Below are 21,190 nucleotides of genomic sequence, written 5' to 3' on the forward strand. Positions count from 1 at the left end.
CACGTGCTAGATGCCTGCTTATTCATAATCCAGACAATGTCTCATGAATAAGCATGCATGTTGCATGTGAGAAGTGCTAACTGAGGGTCATGCTGATCATGGCTTAGATCTTTCTTATGCACCTTTTTTTTGCCAGATTGTCATCAATTTTGTTGAATCATAGTATTGAATTAGTATACCTTTAACTGTCTAATCAAAGGTTCTCTGGTGCCCTCTTCTGCAGCTCTTTAGAAGTCTAAAGGCCTTGTCTCACATAGCGTCACCGTTTTGATGACGCTAGCGATGTCGCTCTGTGTGACACAAAGCAGCGATCAGGCCCCTGCTGGGAGTTCGCTGCTCGTTCAGGAATGGCCTGGCCATTGGTGAACAAAGGTGATCTCCCGCTGGGCGGGCTGATCGCTGCGGGCGACACCTTCCAGCGACTCTGACAAAGCGGACCCCTATGGAGGTCCGCCTTGTCAGAGTCGCTGGTGAGATAGTCATGTTTGACATCTCGCCAGCGACGCCACTGCGGTCCCGCCTCCGTCACGTCACAGCGATCTCGTTAGCGAGATCGCTGTGTGACGGCACGTTTAGGAAACAAATCACATTTAGTTACAAAGCAGGTTTCAGTTTGTATCTTACAGTTAAATACCTTGATGTGCTGGCTTTTTCATTCATTTCTTCATCCCACGATCGAAGCACAAGAGTGTGGCCATGACAAACGCTTTCTAGGGTGTTTTCCCTATAGTTCCTCTCTGCTGTCTCGTTGGAGTGGCCAAGATATCTTGCAAATAGATGTTTTTCGGAGTCTTTTAATCTGGAGATGGTCCAAGATTCGATGACTTTCCGAATCATTTGGCTGGTTACAGAGGGAAGCTCAAACCTAGAATGAAATGTAGAGAATCAAACACATAGCTCTGTACATAGGTTTTCAGAAAGATTTTCTAAATCTTACCTTGTATGATAGCGCTTTATGTCATTGGACACATTATATATGGCCCCCCCTGTGGTCGATAGGAAGAAATTATTTGGCGAGTTTTCATTGACCAGAACGGGTCGTATTTTGTTAAAATACACCTCTAGCCACTGTAAAAGCAAAAACAAATACAAACATGGTAAGATAGAGAAGGACTCTGGGATTTTCCATGAGGAAAGGATACTTTGAGAAATCTTACTTCTTGTTCAGTTGGAGAAAGCGCAAAGCAGGCCACTTGTTGGGCGGATGTCTTGTGTGCCTTCACACCGACTACTACGAAGTCTCTCCCCTGAAATGAGTAAGGCGACCTTCTGTCCCACTCTGAAACCTGTGAGGGAAGACAGATGTGAAAGTTTAAGTGACAGGTGTCATTAAGGTGATGAGGCAGAAGAGGTGGTTACGTACTGTAAGATTTTGAATTACGCCCGGGCGCTGTCCATGTTTTAAGACCAGAAGGGTCTCCAAATAGTACAGGACGTTGAGCTGATGATATATTATTTTGCTACCACCTTTTATATATTGGAGTGATTTTGAAAAGGAGTTCTTGGCCACATTTAAGATCTTTAGATATTCCGCTGGCTTCAAATGCATTGTGGTTAATGCGTCAAACCTAAGATGGAGAAAACATATGGTTACATACAGCCATGTGAAATCCCTTGGAACAAAAGAGCAATTAACAAAATATACACACATTCATATAAGCTCATAACTCGCCTGTTGCTGACCACCTCCTTTGAGACTCCTTTTGCCAGCGACGTTTGGATTTCCTTGGTCACGGTATTAAAAATTTTGTAGGCTTTATACAGCGCTTTGTCTTCATGTGCCAGATTGGTTGCTCTTTGCTGATAACGCAGGAATCTTTTCAAGTTCTTTAAATAATTGGATGATGTCTGGCTCGAGAGCCCGACTTCCTGCAGCTTACCAAAGAACGACCGTGCCTTCTGAATGTCCCGTACAAAATCTAACCGCAAGCAGTCCTTATTCATAAAGTAAAGAAACCTCGACACATTTGCCACCTCCTGCTTGATCTTCTTCATTGACGCCACATATGTCTTTAAATATTGCGCAAAACCCATCAGAACTGGATGACTATCCGGAAAACGCTTATATAAACCGGCTTTTTTCATGCTTAATTTTAGCCCACTCCATTTTCTTTTTAGGACTCTATAATGTAGGATGCAAGAGCAATAGTTCAGACTTTGTTACATAAAAAAAAATAAAAAATTAACAGATGAGAAAAGAGACGGTGCAGATTTCCTCACTTGTTCAGCTCCTCATCAGAAACTTCCTGCTCCGAGGAGACGGCGGATTCCTGCTCACAGACATTGGATTTCAGCTCATCAGAGGAGAAGGTGTATTCTTCACCGGACGACGCTTCATCCTCTTCATCACTCTGGCACTCACTAGGATCCTTCTCCACTGGTAAGTCTGCTACTTCTTCATCATCCATTACCTGAGGATCCATGCGGACTGGACTTCCCACATTCTCCGTTTCCCATTCCTCGTCTGTAATAACTGGTGAGTCTTTTGGTTTGGGTGTGGCTGGACCCGCTTGCTCAGTCCTACAAAGTTAGTATGACAATCAGCAAATTTTGGAGACTGGGTGTAAACGACCAGTTATGATGTTACAGCCAGGCTCTAAAGCAAATATGCCTCTATACGGGGTCCTCCACACTCGCTGAATTGTGATATCTAAGGAATTATGCAAAATACTAACAGGGTGTAACTTACAAACTGTCAGCATTTTGTAGCCTAGATCCACACCCAGATTTTAGGAAAAGCCCGGACAACCCCTTTAACTGTGAATGCTGAGTGTATCCTAATGAAAAGACTAAGCAATAAACTCACTGTACAGGCGATCTCTGGAGGTCTTCTTCTCTTGAAGGAGATACTTGAGTTGACTGAGCAGAGGGATGCACGGCACTGGCACTGTGAGGAGAGAAAGCATTATGTGCGAGTTAGACAGACAGACTGACACAGACAGACTGACACTTACACACTCTCGGACATCTCGCTCTCCTGGACCACTTCAAATTCCACCGCAGAGGCAGTACTGCTGGTACCTGCAGTCTGCTCCTCAAGTTGGACAGTACTGTACATTTATAAAAAGCCACCTGATTAACAGACATGCATATCAAATGGCGATGAGCCATCCTGGGTTAGATGGGGTCAAATGCATCGACCCAATCTGACCAAAAATCAGGGATTTAGATAGAGGCTGTGCTGCTCCTCCACACGCTGAATTGTGATATCTGGGTAACCATCCAAAATACTAACAGGGTGTAACTTACAAACTGTCAGCATTTTGTAGCCTAGATCCACACACAGATTTTAGGAAAAGCCCGGACAAGACCCTTTAACTGTGAATGCTGAGTGTATCCTAATGAAAAGACTAAGCAATAAACTCACTGTACAGGCGATCTCTGGAGGTCTTCTTCTCTTGAAGGAGATACTTGAGTTGACTGAGCAGAGGGATGCACGGCACTGGCACTGTGAGGAGAGAAAGCATTATGTGTAAGACAGACTGACTGACTGACACAGACAGATAGACTGACACTTACACACTCTCAGACGTCTCGCTCTCCTGGACCACTTCAAACTCCACCGCAGGGGCAGTGCTGCTGGTACCTGCAGTCTGCTCCTCAAGTTGGACAGTACTGTAAATTTATAAAAAGCCACCTGATTAACGGACATGCATATCAAATGGCAATGAGCCATCCTGGGTTACATGGGGTCAAAAGCATCGACCCAATCTGACCGACAATCGGTGATCGGCCCTAACCTTAAACCCAGTCTGCCAAAAAAGTGCCTGATCCATCCTGAAGTTGGGCCGATCAGATCGTTCAACACTAATATATTAAACATACAAAGTCATGTGATATAGCCAAAACATTGATGATTATTATTATTATTGATAGGAAAAAGTGGAGCCTACCTGGCCGCAGTTGGCTCCCGGACTATGAGGTACCCTCTATCCTCAAGGAAAGGGATTACGTTGGCCAATGTTTGAAGAGACATAATGTCCTTCTCGTGTATGCTTGTCCCTTTGGATGTGATTTCTCTAACTCTGGCCCTTGCATCAGCAATAGCGGCTTTCCTCTCCTCGGCAGAATTTTGGGTCATGCACACTGCGTGTAGATGTTTGTCCAGTCGCTCTGATACTCTAGAGCAAACTGGGCAGGTCAGGTATGTCCTCGTGCTATATGTTCTAAAAAAAAGCAGTATAAGACTGGTGATGCACCGTGCAACTATTGTCAAAGGGAATACGGCCTTACACATTCATAAAGTGCTCAAAAAGTTACAGACATGACAAAATGGCAGACTTCACACCGCTCCATGTGGTATCACTGTCACAGTGTGACTGCGTATTGCATCAAGTAAGGTCATTCACCCATAGACACCCAGAAGGGAATAAAAAATGCTATACATATTGGCAAATGTAAGACACTGGTAGGTAATGTACATACTTGCGCCCAGCAGCCGGCGGATCCACAACACCATGGGATCTGTATTAAAAAACACATCATATAAAAATAAAACCTAGCCTGTAAAAAAAAAATCTCACAGCCTATTTCCCTGCAATAAAACAACAAATCCCCGCTGGTTGTTTTCTTCAGTCTTTCTTGGGGCAGCAGTGACTCTGTACATTGGGTGGATGTCATTCTCTAGTGGATCGTGGTTGATCAGATTGCCTTGCTGTGCACTATGCCAGCAGTTACCTGGATTCACCTGAGCCTTCTGACAATGAATTTATACATCAATCAGATGCAGAGGGCATGCCATGAATTCACATTTAAACATAAACATTGCACTTACTCCCTCCATGGACCACAGGTGGGAATATTTTGAGTACATTTTTGCATTGTGTTTTTCCTGTGTTTTTCTGTCTATGGGGGAAGTACATTGAAGCTTGATGTTATCAAAAGCCAAATGTGCATTTTTGCTGCATCTCATTGATTTCAATGAGTTGTAAAATCTGCTTTCTGCAGCAATAATGCAAGTAAGAATTGACAGGACATTTCTTTGAAAAGCACAGTAAAAACCTGAGCTTTTGACACATTTTGTTAAGAAACAAAAATGAATGGATGTGCACAGCTTTTATCTGAAACTTATAGGTTTTGCTCTAAACCAAAACTGCAGGTAGGGATTAGCATAGATCTGTGAGGACTGGAGTTAGGGACCTCTGCACTAGAGAATGAAATTCCCCCATAGCAAGGCGTCCTACAACTGCCCACTGTCCAAATCCAGCATATAGAAGAGATAGCAGCAATTCTACTCACCCCTCCACGTCACTAGCAGCAGGCTCCATTCCAGGCAGGATAGCTATACCAAACGTTTCAGCACACAGCACCTCACCTTGTGATAATGCTCTGGGTTCAGGCCACTGAATTTATACTTTATCAATTACAGGGGGTGTGCTATACATTTTAAATATTGTAAGCCCTCCCTCTATGGACCAAAGAGGAGAAGCATCACCTTTTTTTCTCTCATACTATAAACATTGTAAGCCCCCCCTCTAGGGACCAAAGGTGGGAGATGCTTCAGATTTCTTTTTTTAAACTGGCATTCTCAGTCCATGTGATGGGTTTTTTTCTTTTTTCACTGATTTCAGAAGCAATAATGCTCCTATATTCGCCCTCCCTGCAGGTTCTGCTGATGCCTGGATAGAAGCCATAAATGCTGCTCACTGTGCCATCATCGCCAGGGAGGGGGACAGTCTGTCACCTTATCTCATATTTTTGTTTTTTTAACACAGCTGTAATGTACACAGGGACATGTTAGTGTATAATCCTACAATAAGGTCATATGTTACGTGTCCTATGGGCTATGGTGAAGGCAGCAGAAATCTGTAAAACCAGGGTTCCCTGTGGTGTATAATGCAGATGAGGGACACGGTCATTAATCCCCCTGACTGGAGAGAGACCTCTTTATAAAATGCATCCTAGCTGAATATAGCACCTTATCTCAGACGGAGCCCCCCAACGCCAGGCTGTGTGGGAACAATCTCAGAGTTGGGTAGTTCTGTCACTGTATGTGAAATCTGTGTAAAATATATATATATATATATATATATATATATATATATATATATACTGATAATGTATGTAAAGCTCTGCGGAATATGTTAGCGCTATATAGAAATAATCGATTATTATTATTACTATATAATTGCCTTGTGCTTCCAGTTCCGTAACCGAAATCCCACGTCGCTGAACCAATCCCGGCCGGCCAGAACCAATCAAGGACAGGCGCAGTCCAGCCGCAAATTGCCGCGGGAATTGAACCATGCTCACCAGAAGTGGAACTCACCCGCCGCCAGGAGTCGCCTGGACCCGCCATCGCTGGAACCCCTTCCCCCATTCCCCTTCGCCCGACATCGCCACTGCACTGCCTGCAGCCACCTCCGTGCACAGGCCGCAAGCCGCGGTCTTTCCTAGAGGCTGTGGCTGCACGGAGGTGGGTGCAGACGGCGCCGCAGCAATGTAGGGTGAGGGGACACATATATACACACCGCATGTATATATACACACACACACTCACTCAGAGATCACATGACTGTGACATCACCAAAGGCCCTTGAGCAGGTATAGACCGCAGCTCCCCTGCTCTGCCCCTCTCTTCCCCCGCTTTATCCCCTCTCTGCCCCGATGTCCCCTCCTGTGCTCCGCTGACTCCTCTGCTGTCCGCCACTGTGCTCCATTCACCCTTGCTCTACTAGCTCTGCTCCACTGACACCTTCTCTGCTGTCCGCCGCTGTGCTCCATTCACCCCCGTTCTACTTGCTCTGCTTCACTGACACCTTCTCTGCTGTCCGCCGCTGTGCTCCATTCACCCCCGTTCTACTTGCTCTGCTTCACTGACACCTTCTCTGCTGTCCGCCGCTGTGCTCCATTCACCCCCGTTCTACTTGCTCTGCTTCACTGACACCTTCTCTGCTGTCCGCCGCTGTGCTCCATTCACCCCCGTTCTACTTGCTCTGCTTCACTGACACCTTCTCTGCTGTCCGCCACTGTGCTCCATTCACCCTTGCTCTACTAGCTCTGCTTCACTGACACCTTCTCTGCTGTCCGCCGCTGTGCTCCATTCACCCCCGCTCTACTTGCTCTGCTTCACTGACCCCTTCTCTACTGTCCGCCGCTGTGCTCCATTCGGCCCTTTACCACTTGCTCTGCTTCACTGACCCCTTCTCTACTGTCCGCCGCTGTGCTCCATTCGGCCCTTTACCACTTGCTCTGCTTCACTGACCCTTTCTCTGCTGTTCCCCGCTGTGCTCCACTGACCCGTTCTCCGCTGTCCCCACTGTGCTCTACTGTCTCCCGTTGTGTTCTACTCTCCCCCCGCTGTCCCACTCTCTGCTACTACCCTCACTCTGCTCTACCCGCTCACGCCTACTCTGCCCGCTCTCACCCGCTGCATGAGATCAAGCACGTGGGATGGAGGGCAGAAAGCGAATACTGCGGGGGCAGATCCAGCACGGGGGGGGGCAGTGACCCAGGGTCTAAAAAACGACAAACTCCCTTCATTTTGAGTAAATGCGGTTAAGTAGTAGCATATAGTGCAGATGTTCACCGGATTGGGGAAGAATGGACTTCGGTTACCGCCTGCGCTATATGCTACAAATTAACTGGATTTACCCAGTTTAGGGAAAATGGACTTTGGGTAAATCTGGTTAACTATGGCCTGTGATTGGCTGAGGCAGTCACATTTTCTGGTTAGTACACCCAGCAGCAGCAGCCTCTATATACAGCCCAGCAGCAGCCTCTATATACAGCCCAGCAGCAGCCTCTATATACAGCCCAGCAGGCTCTATATACACCCCAGCAGCTTCTATATACAGCCCAGCAGCCTCTATATACACCCCAGCAGCCTCTATATACAGCCGAGCAGCCTCTATATACAGCCGAGCAGCTTCTATATACACCCCAGCAGCTTCTATATACACCCCAGCAGCCTCTATATACACCCAGCAGCAGCAGCCTCTATATACAGCCCAGCAGCAGCCTCTATATACAGCCCAGCAGCCTCTATATACAGCCGAGCAGCTTCTATATACACCCCAGCAGCTTCTATATACACCCCAGCAGCCTCTATATACACCCAGCAGCAGCAGCCTCTATATACAGCCCAGCAGCAGCCTCTATATACAGCCCAGCAGCCTCTATATACAGCCCAGCAGCTTCTATATACAGCCCAGCAGCCTCTATATACACCCCAGCAGCCTCTATATACAGCCGAGCAGCCTCTATATACAGCCGAGCAGCTTCTATATACACCCCAGCAGCTTCTATATACACCCCAGCAGCCTCTATATACACCCAGCAGCAGCAGCCTCTATATACAGCCCAGCAGCAGCTTCTATATACAGCCCAGCAGCCTCTATATACACCCCAGCAGCAGCAGCCTCTATATACAGCCCAGCAGCAGCAGCCTCTATATACAGCCCAGCAGCCTCTATATACAGCCCAGCAGCTTCTATATACACCCCAGCAGCTTCTATATACACCCCAGCAGCCTCTATATACACCCAGCAGCAGCAGCCTCTATATACAGCCCAGCAGCAGCCTCTATATACAGCCCAGCAGCAGCCTCTATATACAGCCCAGCAGCCTCTATATACACCCCAGCAGCCTCTATATACAGCCCAGCAGCCTCTATATACACCCCAGCAGCTTCTATATACACCCCAGCAGCCTCTATATACAGCCCAGCAGCCTCTATATACAGCCCAGCAGCTTCTATATACAGCCCAGCAGCCTCTATATACACCCCAGCAGCCTCTATATACAGCCGAGCAGCCTCTATATACAGCCGAGCAGCTTCTATATACACCCCAGCAGCTTCTATATACACCCCAGCAGCAGCAGCCTCTATATACAGCCCAGCAGCAGCCTCTATATACAGCCCAGCAGCCTCTATATACACCCCAGCAGCAGCAGCCTCTATATACAGCCCAGCAGCAGCCTCTATATACACCCCAGCAGCCTCTATATACAGCCCAGCAGCTTCTATATACACCCCAGCAGCTTCTATATACACCCCAGCAGCCTCTATATACACCCAGCAGCAGCAGCCTCTATATACAGCCCAGCAGCAGCCTCTATATACAGCCCAGCAGCAGCCTCTATATACAGCCCAGCAGCCTCTATATACACCCCAGCAGCAGCAGCCTCTATATACAGCCCAGCAGCAGCCTCTATATACACCCCAGCAGCCTCTATATACAGCCCAGCAGCAGCCTCTATATACACCCCAGCAGCAGCCTCTATATACAGCCCAGCAGCAGCCTCTATATACACCCCAGCAGCCTCTATATACAGCCCAGCAGCAGCCTCTATATACACCCCAGCAGCAGCAGCCTCTATATACAGCCCAGCAGCAGCCTCTATATACAGCCCAGCAGCCTCTATATACAGCCCAGCAGCTTCTATATACAGCCCAGCAGCCTCTATATACACCCCAGCAGCCTCTATATACAGCCGAGCAGCCTCTATATACAGCCGAGCAGCCTCTATATACAGCCGAGCAGCCTCTATATACACCCCAGCAGCTTCTATATACACCCCAGCAGCCTCTATATACACCCAGCAGCAGCAGCCTCTATATACAGCCCAGCAGCAGCCTCTATATTCAGCCCAGCAGCCTCTATATACAGCCCAGCAGCTTCTATATACACCCCAGCAGCTTCTATATACACCCCAGCAGCCTCTATATACACCCAGCAGCAGCAGCCTCTATATACAGCCCAGCAGCAGCCTCTATATACACCCCAGCAGCCTCTATATACAGCCCAGCAGCTTCTATATACACCCCAGCAGCTTCTATATACACCCCAGCAGCCTCTATATACACCCAGCAGCAGCAGCCTCTATATACAGCCCAGCAGCAGCCTCTATATACAGCCCAGCAGCCTCTATATACACCCCAGCAGCAGCAGCCTCTATATACAGCCCAGCAGCAGCAGCCTCTATATACAGCCCAGCAGCCTCTATATACAGCCCAGCAGCTTCTATATACACCCCAGCAGCTTCTATATACACCCCAGCAGCCTCTATATACACCCAGCAGCAGCAGCCTCTATATACAGCCCAGCAGCAGCCTCTATATACAGCCCAGCAGCAGCCTCTATATACAGCCCAGCAGCCTCTATATACACCCCAGCAGCCTCTATATACAGCCCAGCAGCCTCTATATACACCCCAGCAGCTTCTATATACACCCCAGCAGCCTCTATATACAGCCCAGCAGCCTCTATATACAGCCCAGCAGCTTCTATATACAGCCCAGCAGCCTCTATATACACCCCAGCAGCCTCTATATACAGCCGAGCAGCCTCTATATACAGCCGAGCAGCTTCTATATACACCCCAGCAGCTTCTATATACACCCCAGCAGCCTCTATATACACCCAGCAGCAGCAGCCTCTATATACAGCCCAGCAGCAGCCTCTATATACAGCCCAGCAGCCTCTATATACACCCCAGCAGCAGCAGCCTCTATATACAGCCCAGCAGCAGCCTCTATATACACCCCAGCAGCCTCTATATACAGCCCAGCAGCTTCTATATACACCCCAGCAGCTTCTATATACACCCCAGCAGCCTCTATATACACCCCAGCAGCTTCTATATACACCCCAGCAGCCTCTATATACAGCCCAGCAGCTTCTATATACACCCCAGCAGCCTCTATATACAGCCCAGCAGCTTCTATATACACCCCAGCAGCTTCTATATACACCCCAGCAGCCTCTATATACACCCAGCAGCAGCAGCCTCTATATACAGCCCAGCAGCAGCCTCTATATACACCCCAGCAGCCTCTATATACAGCCCAGCAGCTTCTATATACACCCCAGCAGCTTCTATATACACCCCAGCAGCCTCTATATACACCCAGCAGCAGCAGCCTCTATATACAGCCCAGCAGCAGCCTCTATATACAGCCCAGCAGCAGCCTCTATATACAGCCCAGCAGCCTCTATATACACCCCAGCAGCAGCAGCCTCTATATACAGCCCAGCAGCAGCCTCTATATACACCCCAGCAGCCTCTATATACAGCCCAGCAGCAGCCTCTATATACACCCCAGCAGCAGCAGCCTCTATATACAGCCCAGCAGCAGCCTCTATATACACCCCAGCAGCCTCTATATACAGCCCAGCAGCAGCCTCTATATACACCCCAGCAGCAGCAGCCTCTATATACAGCCCAGCAGCAGCCTCTATATACAGCCCAGCAGCTTCTATATACAGCCCAGCAGCCTCTATATACACCCCAGCAGCCTCTATATACAGCCGAGCAGCCTCTATATACAGCCGAGCAGCCTCTATATACAGCCGAGCAGCCTCTATATACACCCCAGCAGCTTCTATATACACCCCAGCAGCCTCTATATACACCCAGCAGCAGCAGCCTCTATATACAGCCCAGCAGCAGCCTCTATATTCAGCCCAGCAGCCTCTATATACACCCCAGCAGCAGCAGCCTCTATATACAGCCCAGCAGCAGCCTCTATATACACCCCAGCAGCCTCTATATACAGCCCAGCAGCTTCTATATACACCCCAGCAGCTTCTATATACACCCCAGCAGCCTCTATATACACCCAGCAGCAGCAGCCTCTATATACAGCCCAGCAGCAGCCTCTATATACAGCCCAGCAGCCTCTATATACACCCCAGCAGCAGCAGCCTCTATATACAGCCCAGCAGCAGCCTCTATATACACCCCAGCAGCCTCTATATACAGCCCAGCAGCAGCCTCTATATACAGCCCAGCAGCAGCAGCCTCTATATACAGCCCAGCAGCAGCCTCTATATACAGCCCAGCAGCCTCTATATACAGCCCAGCAGCTTCTATATACAGCCCAGCAGCCTCTATATACACCCCAGCAGCCTCTATATACAGCCGAGCAGCCTCTATATACAGCCGAGCAGCTTCTATATACACCCCAGCAGCTTCTATATACACCCCAGCAGCCTCTATATACACCCAGCAGCAGCAGCCTCTATATACAGCCCAGCAGCAGCCTCTATATACAGCCCAGCAGCCTCTATATACACCCCAGCAGCAGCAGCCTCTATATACAGCCCAGCAGCAGCCTCTATATACACCCCAGCAGCCTCTATATACAGCCCAGCAGCTTCTATATACACCCCAGCAGCTTCTATATACACCCCAGCAGCCTCTATATACACCCCAGCAGCTTCTATATACACCCCAGCAGCCTCTATATACAGCCCAGCAGCTTCTATATACACCCCAGCAGCCTCTATATACAGCCCAGCAGCTTCTATATACACCCCAGCAGCTTCTATATACACCCCAGCAGCCTCTATATACACCCAGCAGCAGCAGCCTCTATATACAGCCCAGCAGCAGCCTCTATATACACCCCAGCAGCCTCTATATACAGCCCAGCAGCTTCTATATACACCCCAGCAGCTTCTATATACACCCCAGCAGCCTCTATATACACCCAGCAGCAGCAGCCTCTATATACAGCCCAGCAGCAGCCTCTATATACAGCCCAGCAGCAGCCTCTATATACAGCCCAGCAGCCTCTATATACACCCCAGCAGCAGCAGCCTCTATATACAGCCCAGCAGCAGCCTCTATATACACCCCAGCAGCCTCTATATACAGCCCAGCAGCAGCCTCTATATACACCCCAGCAGCAGCAGCCTCTATATACAGCCCAGCAGCAGCCTCTATATACACCCCAGCAGCCTCTATATACAGCCCAGCAGCAGCCTCTATATACACCCCAGCAGCAGCAGCCTCTATATACAGCCCAGCAGCAGCCTCTATATACAGCCCAGCAGCTTCTATATACAGCCCAGCAGCCTCTATATACACCCCAGCAGCCTCTATATACAGCCGAGCAGCCTCTATATACAGCCGAGCAGCCTCTATATACAGCCGAGCAGCCTCTATATACACCCCAGCAGCTTCTATATACACCCCAGCAGCCTCTATATACACCCAGCAGCAGCAGCCTCTATATACAGCCCAGCAGCAGCCTCTATATTCAGCCCAGCAGCCTCTATATACACCCCAGCAGCAGCAGCCTCTATATACAGCCCAGCAGCAGCCTCTATATACACCCCAGCAGCCTCTATATACAGCCCAGCAGCTTCTATATACACCCCAGCAGCTTCTATATACACCCCAGCAGCCTCTATATACACCCAGCAGCAGCAGCCTCTATATACAGCCCAGCAGCAGCCTCTATATACAGCCCAGCAGCCTCTATATACACCCCAGCAGCAGCAGCCTCTATATACAGCCCAGCAGCAGCCTCTATATACACCCCAGCAGCCTCTATATACAGCCCAGCAGCAGCCTCTATATACAGCCCAGCAGCAGCAGCCTCTATATACAGCCCAGCAGCAGCCTCTATATACAGCCCAGCAGCCTCTATATACAGCCCAGCAGCTTCTATATACAGCCCAGCAGCCTCTATATACACCCCAGCAGCCTCTATATACAGCCGAGCAGCCTCTATATACAGCCGAGCAGCTTCTATATACACCCCAGCAGCTTCTATATACACCCCAGCAGCCTCTATATACACCCAGCAGCAGCAGCCTCTATATACAGCCCAGCAGCAGCCTCTATATACAGCCCAGCAGCCTCTATATACACCCCAGCAGCAGCAGCCTCTATATACAGCCCAGCAGCAGCCTCTATATACACCCCAGCAGCCTCTATATACAGCCCAGCAGCTTCTATATACACCCCAGCAGCTTCTATATACACCCCAGCAGCCTCTATATACACCCAGCAGCAGCAGCCTCTATATACAGCCCAGCAGCAGCCTCTATATACAGCCCAGCAGCAGCCTCTATATACAGCCCAGCAGCCTCTATATACACCCCAGCAGCAGCAGCCTCTATATACAGCCCAGCAGCAGCCTCTATATACACCCCAGCAGCCTCTATATACAGCCCAGCAGCAGCCTCTATATACACCCCAGCAGCAGCAGCCTCTATATACAGCCCAGCAGCAGCCTCTATATACACCCCAGCAGCCTCTATATACAGCCCAGCAGCAGCCTCTATATACACCCCAGCAGCAGCAGCCTCTATATACAGCCCAGCAGCAGCCTCTATATACAGCCCAGCAGCTTCTATATACAGCCCAGCAGCCTCTATATACACCCCAGCAGCCTCTATATACAGCCGAGCAGCCTCTATATACAGCCGAGCAGCCTCTATATACAGCCGAGCAGCCTCTATATACACCCCAGCAGCTTCTATATACACCCCAGCAGCCTCTATATACACCCAGCAGCAGCAGCCTCTATATACAGCCCAGCAGCAGCCTCTATATTCAGCCCAGCAGCCTCTATATACACCCCAGCAGCAGCAGCCTCTATATACAGCCCAGCAGCAGCCTCTATATACACCCCAGCAGCCTCTATATACAGCCCAGCAGCTTCTATATACACCCCAGCAGCTTCTATATACACCCCAGCAGCCTCTATATACACCCAGCAGCAGCAGCCTCTATATACAGCCCAGCAGCAGCCTCTATATACAGCCCAGCAGCATCCTCTATATACAGCCCAGCAGCCTCTATATACACCCCAGCAGCCTCTATATACAGCCCAGCAGCCTCTATATACACCCCAGCAGCTTCTATATACACCCCAGCAGCCTCTATATACAGCCCAGCAGCCTCTATATACAGCCCAGCAGCTTCTATATACAGCCCAGCAGCCTCTATATACACCCCAGCAGCCTCTATATACAGCCGAGCAGCCTCTATATACAGCCGAGCAGCTTCTATATACACCCCAGCAGCTTCTATATACACCCCAGCAGCCTCTATATACACCCAGCAGCAGCAGCCTCTATATACAGCCCAGCAGCAGCCTCTATATACAGCCCAGCAGCCTCTATATACACCCCAGCAGCAGCAGCCTCTATATACAGCCCAGCAGCAGCCTCTATATACACCCCAGCAGCCTCTATATACAGCCCAGCAGCTTCTATATACACCCCAGCAGCTTCTATATACACCCCAGCAGCCTCTATATACACCCAGCAGCAGCAGCCTCTATATACAGCCCAGCAGCAGCCTCTATATACAGCCCAGCAGCCTCTATATACACCCCAGCAGCAGCAGCCTCTATATACAGCCCAGCAGCAGCCTCTATATACACCCCAGCAGCCTCTATATACAGCCCAGCAGCAGCCTCTATATACACCCCAGCAGCAGCAGCCTCTATATACAGCCCAGCAGCAGCCTCTATATACACCCCAGCAGCCTCTATATACAGCCCAGCAGCAGCCTCTATATACACCCCAGCAGCAGCAGCCTCTATATACAGCCCAGCAGCAGCCTCTATATACAGCCCAGCAGCCTCTATATACAGCCCAGCAGCTTCTATATACAGCCCAGCAGCCTCTATATACACCCCAGCAGCCTCTATATACAGCCGAGCAGCCTCTATATACAGCCGAGCAGCCTCTATATACACCCCAGCAGCTTCTATATACACCCCAGCAGCCTCTATATACACCCAGCAGCAGCAGCCTCTATATACAGCCCAGCAGCAGCCTCTATATACAGCCCAGCAGCCTCTATATACACCCCAGCAGCAGCAGCCTCTATATACAGCCCAGCAGCAGCCTCTATATACAGCCCAGCAGCCTCTATATACAGCCCAGCAGCTTCTATATACACCCCATCAGCTTCTATATACACCCCAGCAGCCTCTATATACACCCAGCAGCAGCAGCCTCTATATACAGCCCAGCAGCAGCCTCTATATACAGCCCAGCAGCAGCCTCTATATACAGCCCAGCAGCCTCTATATACACCCCAGCAGCAGCAGCCTCTATATACAGCCCAGCAGCAGCCTCTATATACACCCCAGCAGCCTCTATATACAGCCCAGCAGCAGCCTCTATATACACCCCAGCAGCAGCAGCCTCTATATACAGCCCAGCAGCAGCCTCTATATACAGCCCAGCAGCCTCTATATACAGCCCAGCAGCTTCTATATACAGCCCAGCAGCCTCTATATACACCCCAGTTTATTCACCCTAATCCGGTTACTTAGCAGAACATAGTACAGATGTTAACCGGATGTACCCAAAGTTTATTCACCCTAATCCGGTTACTTAGCAGAACATGGTACAGATGTTAACCGGATGTACCCAAAGTTTATTCACCCTAATCCGGTTACTTAGCAGAACATAGTACAGATGTTAACCGGATGTACCCAAAGTTTATTCACCCTAATCCGGTTACTTAGCAGAACATAGTGCAGATGTTAACCGGATGTACCCAAAGTTTATTCACCCTAATCCGGTTACTTAGCAGAACATAGTACAGATGTTAACCGGATGTACCCAAAGTTTATTCACCCTAATCCGGTTACTTAGCAGAACATAGTACAGATGTTAACCGGATGTACCCAAAGTTTATTCACCCTAATCCCGTTACTTAGCAGAACATGGTGCAGATGTTAACCGGATGTACCCAAAGTTTATTCACCCTAATCCGGTTATTTAGCAGAACATAGTACAGATGTTAACCGGATGTACCCAAAGTTTATTCACCCTAATCCCGTTACTTAGCAGAACATGGTGCAGATGTTAACCGGATGTACCCAAAGTTTATTCACCCTAATCTCGTTACTTAGCAGAACATAGTACAGATGTTAACCGGATGTACCCAAAGTTTATTCACCCTAATCTCGTTACTTAGCAGAACATAGTACAGATGTTAACCGGATGTACCCAAAGTTTATTCACCCCCCCATTCCGGACAAATAAAATAAAAATAAATGAAAAGCAAAAACTGAACTGAATGTCCAGCACTGTCGGGGGGGGGGGAGGGTAATGGGCCATAACCCCTGGAGGTCATTTTGGGCATCAGACACCTGAATGCCTGCACCTTTGATAGTGGGAGTGACCCAGGGTCTAAAAAACGGCAAAGTCCCTTCATTTTGAGTAAATCCGGTTACTTAGCAGAACATGGTACAGGAGTTAACCGTATTTACCCAAGGTTTATTGACCCCATTCCGGACAAATATCTGAAAATTGGCAAAAACAACTAAGTATGAAGGACTCATCGCGCGAATCGCTCTGGAACTGAAATCGGATGCGCGCACTGACATGCTCCCCTCTCTGGAAGTCTGACACATGTGAGAAAATTTTCTAAGTCCAAAAATTATTTTTTTTAAACTTTTTTTCAATTTTCCCCCTGTGGGATATATATTTTACCCACACTTTTGGAGCCCTCCTGGGATGCCCTCTAACATATTATAACCTCATTTTGCGTATGTTTTCACAAAAAAGTGAAATTTTCAAAAAAGTGAATTTTTTTGAAAAAACGACTAAGTATCAAGGACTCATCGGAGCAATCGCTCTGGAACTGAAATCGGATGCGCGCACTGACATGCTCCCCTCTCTGGAAGTCTGACACAAGTTGAAAAATTTTCTAAGTCCCAAAAAAATTTTTTTTAAACTTTTTTTCAATTTTCCACCTGTGGGATATATATTTTACCCACACATTTGGAGCCCTCCTGGGATGCCCTCTAACATATTAGAACCTCATTTAGCGGATGTTTTCACAAAAAAGTGAAATTTTCAAAAAAGTGAAAAATTTGGCAAAAACGACTAAGTATCAAGGACTCATCGGAGGAATCGCTCTGGAACTGAAATTGGATGCGCGCACTGACATGCTCCCCTCTCTGGAAGTCTGACACAAGTTGAAAAATTTTCTAAGTCCCAAAAAAATTTTTTTTTCAACTTTTTTTCAATTTTCCACCTGTGGGATATATATTTTACCCACACATTTGGAGCCCTCCTGGGATGCCCTCTAACATATTAGAACCTCATTTAGCGGATGTTTTCACAAAAAAGTGAAATTTTCAAAAAAGTGAAAAATTTGGCAAAAACGACTAAGTATCAAGGACTCATCGGAGGAATCGCTCTGGAACTGAAATCGGATGCGCGCACTGACATGCTCCCCTCTCTGGAAGTCTGACACATGTGAGAAAATTTTCTAAGTCCAAACATTTTTTTTTTCAACTTTTTTTCAATTTTCCCCCTGTGGGATATATATTTTACCCACACTTTTGGAGCCCTCCTGGGATGCCCTCTAACATATTAGAACCTCATTTTGCGGATGTTTTCACAAAAAAGTGAAATTTTCAAAAAAGTGAAATTTTTTGAAAAAACGACTAAGTATCAAGGACTCATCGGAGCAATCGCTCTGGAACTGAAATCGGATGCACGCACTGACATGCTCCCCTCTCTGGAAGTCTGACACAAGTTGAAAAATTTTCGAAGTCCCCAAAAAATTTTTTTTTCAACTTTTTTTCAATTTTCCACCTGTGGGATATATATTTTACCCACACATTTGGAGCCCTCCTGGGATGCCCTCTAACATATTAGAACCTCATTTAGCGGATGTTTTCACAAAAAAGTGAAATTTTCAAAAAAGTGAAAAATTTGGCAAAAACGACTAAGTATCAAGGACTCATCGGAGGAATCGCTCTGGAACTGAAATCGGATGCGCGCACTGACATGCTCCCCTCTCTGGAAGTCTGACACAAGTTGAAAAATTTTCTAAGTCCAAACATTTTTTTTTCAACTTATTTTCAATTTTCCCCCTGTGGGATATATATTTTACCCACACTTTTGGAGCCCTCCTGGGATGCCCTCTAACATATTAGAACCTCATTTTGCGGATGTTTTCACAAAAAAGTGAAATTTTCAAAAAAGTGAAATTTTTTGAAAAAACGACTAAGTATCAAGGACTCATCGGAGCAATCGCTCTGGAACTGAAATCGGATGCACGCACTGACATGTTCCCCTCTCAGAAAAATTTTCAACTTGTGTCAGACTTCCAAAGTCCCAAAAAAATTTTTTTTTCAACTTTTTTTCAATTTTCCACCCGTGGGATATATATTTTACCCACACATTTGGAGCCCTCCTGGGATGCCCTCTAACATATTAGAACCTCATTTAGTGGATGTTTTCACAAAAAAGTGAAATTTTCAAAAAAGTGAAAAATTTGGCAAAAACGACTAAGTATCAAGGACTCATCGGAGGAATCGCTCTGGAACTGAAATCGGATGCGCGCACTGACATGCTCCCCTCTCTGGAAGTCTGACACAAGTTGAAAAATTTTCTAAGTCCAAACATTTTTTTTTCAACTTATTTTCAATTTTCCCCCTGTGGGATATATATTTTACCCACACTTTTGGAGCCCTCCTGGGATGCCCTCTAACATATTATAACCTCATTTTGCGGATGTTTTCACAAAAAAGTGAAATTTTCAAAAAAGTGAAATTTTTTGAAAAAACGACTAAGTATCAAGGACTCATCGGAGCAATCGCTCTGGAACTGAAATCGGATGCGCGCACTGACATGTTCCCCTCTCAGAAAAATTTTCAACTTGTGTCAGACTTCCAAAGTCCCAAAAAAATTTTTTTTTCAACTTTTTTTCAATTTTCCACCCGTGGGATATATATTTTACCCACACATTTGGAGCCCTCCTGGGATGCCCTCTAACATATTAGAACCTCATTTAGTGGATGTTTTCACAAAAAAGTGAAATTTTCAAAAAAGTGAAAAATTTGGCAAAAACGACTAAGTATCAAGGACTCATCGGAGGAATCGCTCTGGAACTGAAATCGGATGCGCGCACTGACATGTTCCCCTCTCTGGAAGTCTGACACACAAAAAAATTTTTTTCCAACTTTTTTTCAATTTTTCCCTCGTGGGATATATATTTTACCCACACATTTGGAACCCTCCTGGGATGCCCTCTAACATATTATTCCCTCATTTAGCGGAGATTTTCACAAAAAATTAAATTTTCAAAAAAGTCAGAAAATTACACTAATCAATCTGAGGCTAATCAAATATAATGTCCAGCACTGTCAGGGGGGGGTAATGGGCCATAACCCTCTGGAGGTCATTTCGGGCATAAGACACCTGACTGCCCGAACCTCTGATAGTGGACGTGACCCAAGCTCTAAAATACAGCAAAGTCCCTTCATTATGAGTAAATCCGGTTATTTAGCAGCACATGGTGCACATGTTAACTGGATATACCCTCATTACAAATTTCCAATGACCGTGCTCCACCTGGTGACGGAAATTTGTTAGTGCATGCACAACCCTAATCCGGTAAAGTAGTAGCATATAGTGCAGTCTTAACCGGATTTAACCTCATTACAAATTTCCATTGACCGTGCTCCACCTGGTGACGGAAATTTGTTAGTGCATGCCATTTGTTAAAATATAGCATATAGTTCACTCTTTAACCGGATTTACCCCCTGTTACAAATTGACAGTGTTAGAGCTCCATCTAGTGACGGATGTCCAGTGGTGCAGTCCAAGTGCTAATCCGATTAAGATCATACATTTTCAATGGTCAATTAACAGTTTTTGGGCGAAAAATGTTACGCCATTTTTTTACGCAAACGCACATTTTGACCGTATAAATCTGTTCTAGAACGTTATTTCAGGTCCTAGAACGAACGGGAGCCTTGTCGCAACGCACGGTCCCCAAGAAAGTAGCGCCAAATCGTCCGCACGACCGCGCAATTGTCCGTTTTATGTCGAAACGCGCCCAAAGGGTCGCCTAACGGGCCCCGCAGCGAACGGGAGCGCATCCCCACCCACAGGTATGGAGAAGAGACCTGAAAACCACGCTTAGCGCCGCGATTTTGGGGTTGCGGCGGACGCGCTTGCGCGTCCGCCGCAACCCCATTATAAGTATAGGGAAATCTAGAGTCACCCTATGGGGTGAACTTCTCTGGAAAATAATTATCACTGCACTATAACGGTTTATAATGGAAGCCTATGGGAATGAGTTAATCCGGCGAGCGGCAGATACCCGAATTTGGTCTTTCGGACCAAATTTGGTCTACAAAAGTCTTATCCGTTATGCTTAGAGTCGCGAGGAGCCCAGATCTGGTCTGTCACAGCAGCAGCAGCCCATAGAACCCCTAATCTGGGCATTTCGCTTCGTACCCGAAGTCGGTCCCCTATGGCAGATAACATAGCAGGTCAACCTCTTCGGTGGGACTCCTCTTCGGTGGGTCACCTCTTCGGTGGGACTCCTCTTCAGTGGGACTCCTCTTCGGTGGGTCTCCTCTTCGGTGGGACTTCTCTTCGGTCTCCTCTTCGGTGGGTCTCCTCTTCGGTGGGACTCCTCTTCGGTGGGACTCCTCTACGGTGGGTCTCCTCTTCGGTGG

At 47.5% G+C, this 21,190-nt stretch overlaps 3 protein-coding genes across 3 annotated transcripts; 1 reads left to right on the forward strand and 2 right to left on the reverse strand.

Annotated features, from left to right (window-relative positions):
• Window positions 1-594: 594 nt before the first annotated feature.
• On the reverse strand, window positions 595-1,662 carry LOC141178795 (uncharacterized). The gene is made up of 4 exons (XM_073660634.1): window positions 1,364-1,662; window positions 1,158-1,286; window positions 938-1,068; window positions 595-865 (listed from the first exon to the last, which is right to left on the reverse strand). The coding sequence occupies exons 1-4, from the start codon at window positions 1,649-1,651 to the stop codon at window positions 595-597; spliced, it is 819 nt and encodes a 272-aa protein (XP_073516735.1). The 5' UTR covers window positions 1,652-1,662.
• A 554-nt stretch (window positions 1,663-2,216) lies between these two features.
• Window positions 2,217-5,355, reverse strand: LOC141178797 (uncharacterized). Its single transcript, XM_073660635.1, has 7 exons — window positions 5,239-5,355; window positions 4,426-4,464; window positions 3,894-4,166; window positions 3,520-3,615; window positions 3,368-3,448; window positions 2,955-3,050; window positions 2,217-2,520 (listed from the first exon to the last, which is right to left on the reverse strand). The coding sequence occupies exons 1-7, from the start codon at window positions 5,265-5,267 to the stop codon at window positions 2,217-2,219; spliced, it is 918 nt and encodes a 305-aa protein (XP_073516736.1). The 5' UTR covers window positions 5,268-5,355.
• A 1,972-nt stretch (window positions 5,356-7,327) lies between these two features.
• Window positions 7,328-20,578, forward strand: LOC141178798 (uncharacterized). The gene is made up of 3 exons (XM_073660636.1): window positions 7,328-7,742; window positions 8,071-9,543; window positions 20,459-20,578. Exons 1-3 carry the CDS (start codon window positions 7,635-7,637, stop codon window positions 20,576-20,578), a joined length of 1,701 nt encoding a protein of 566 aa, XP_073516737.1. The 5' UTR covers window positions 7,328-7,634.
• The last annotated feature ends 612 nt before the right edge of the window (window positions 20,579-21,190 follow it).

This window comes from Phyllobates terribilis, unplaced genomic scaffold, assembly GCF_046119375.1.
Source record: "Phyllobates terribilis strain yellow unplaced genomic scaffold, ASM4611937v1 Scaffold_30__1_contigs__length_15301838, whole genome shotgun sequence".
Taxonomy (NCBI): domain Eukaryota; kingdom Metazoa; phylum Chordata; class Amphibia; order Anura; family Dendrobatidae; genus Phyllobates; species Phyllobates terribilis.

Bases quoted from the DNA above. Each gene is read 5' to 3' on its own strand.
- LOC141178795 (XM_073660634.1), bottom strand. From the start codon at position 1,651: ATGTGTGTATATTTTGTTAATTGCTCTTTTGTTCCAAGGGATTTCACA. The intron at 1,287-1,363 runs GTACGTAACCAC...CTTCCCTCACAG, and splicing joins GCGTAATTCAAAATCTTACA to GTTTCAGAGTGGGACAGAAG. The intron at 1,069-1,157 runs GTAAGATTTCTC...TTGCTTTTACAG, and splicing joins TTTCTCCAACTGAACAAGAA to TGGCTAGAGGTGTATTTTAA.
- LOC141178797 (XM_073660635.1), bottom strand. From the start codon at position 5,267: ATGGAGCCTGCTGCTAGTGACGTGGAGGG. The intron at 3,616-3,893 runs GTAGGCTCCACT...ATAAATTTACAG, and splicing joins CGGGAGCCAACTGCGGCCAG to TACTGTCCAACTTGAGGAGC. The intron at 3,449-3,519 runs GTAAGTGTCAGT...CTCTCCTCACAG, and splicing joins AGCGAGACGTCTGAGAGTGT to TGCCAGTGCCGTGCATCCCT.
- LOC141178798 (XM_073660636.1), top strand. From the start codon at position 7,635: ATGGCCTGTGATTGGCTGAGGCAGTCACATTTTCTGGTTAGTACACCC. The intron at 7,743-8,070 runs CTCTATATACAG...AGCAGCAGCAGC, and splicing joins ATATACAGCCCAGCAGCAGC to CTCTATATACAGCCCAGCAG. The intron at 9,544-20,458 runs GCAGCAGCAGCC...ACGTTATTTCAG, and splicing joins GCAGCCTCTATATACACCCA to GTCCTAGAACGAACGGGAGC.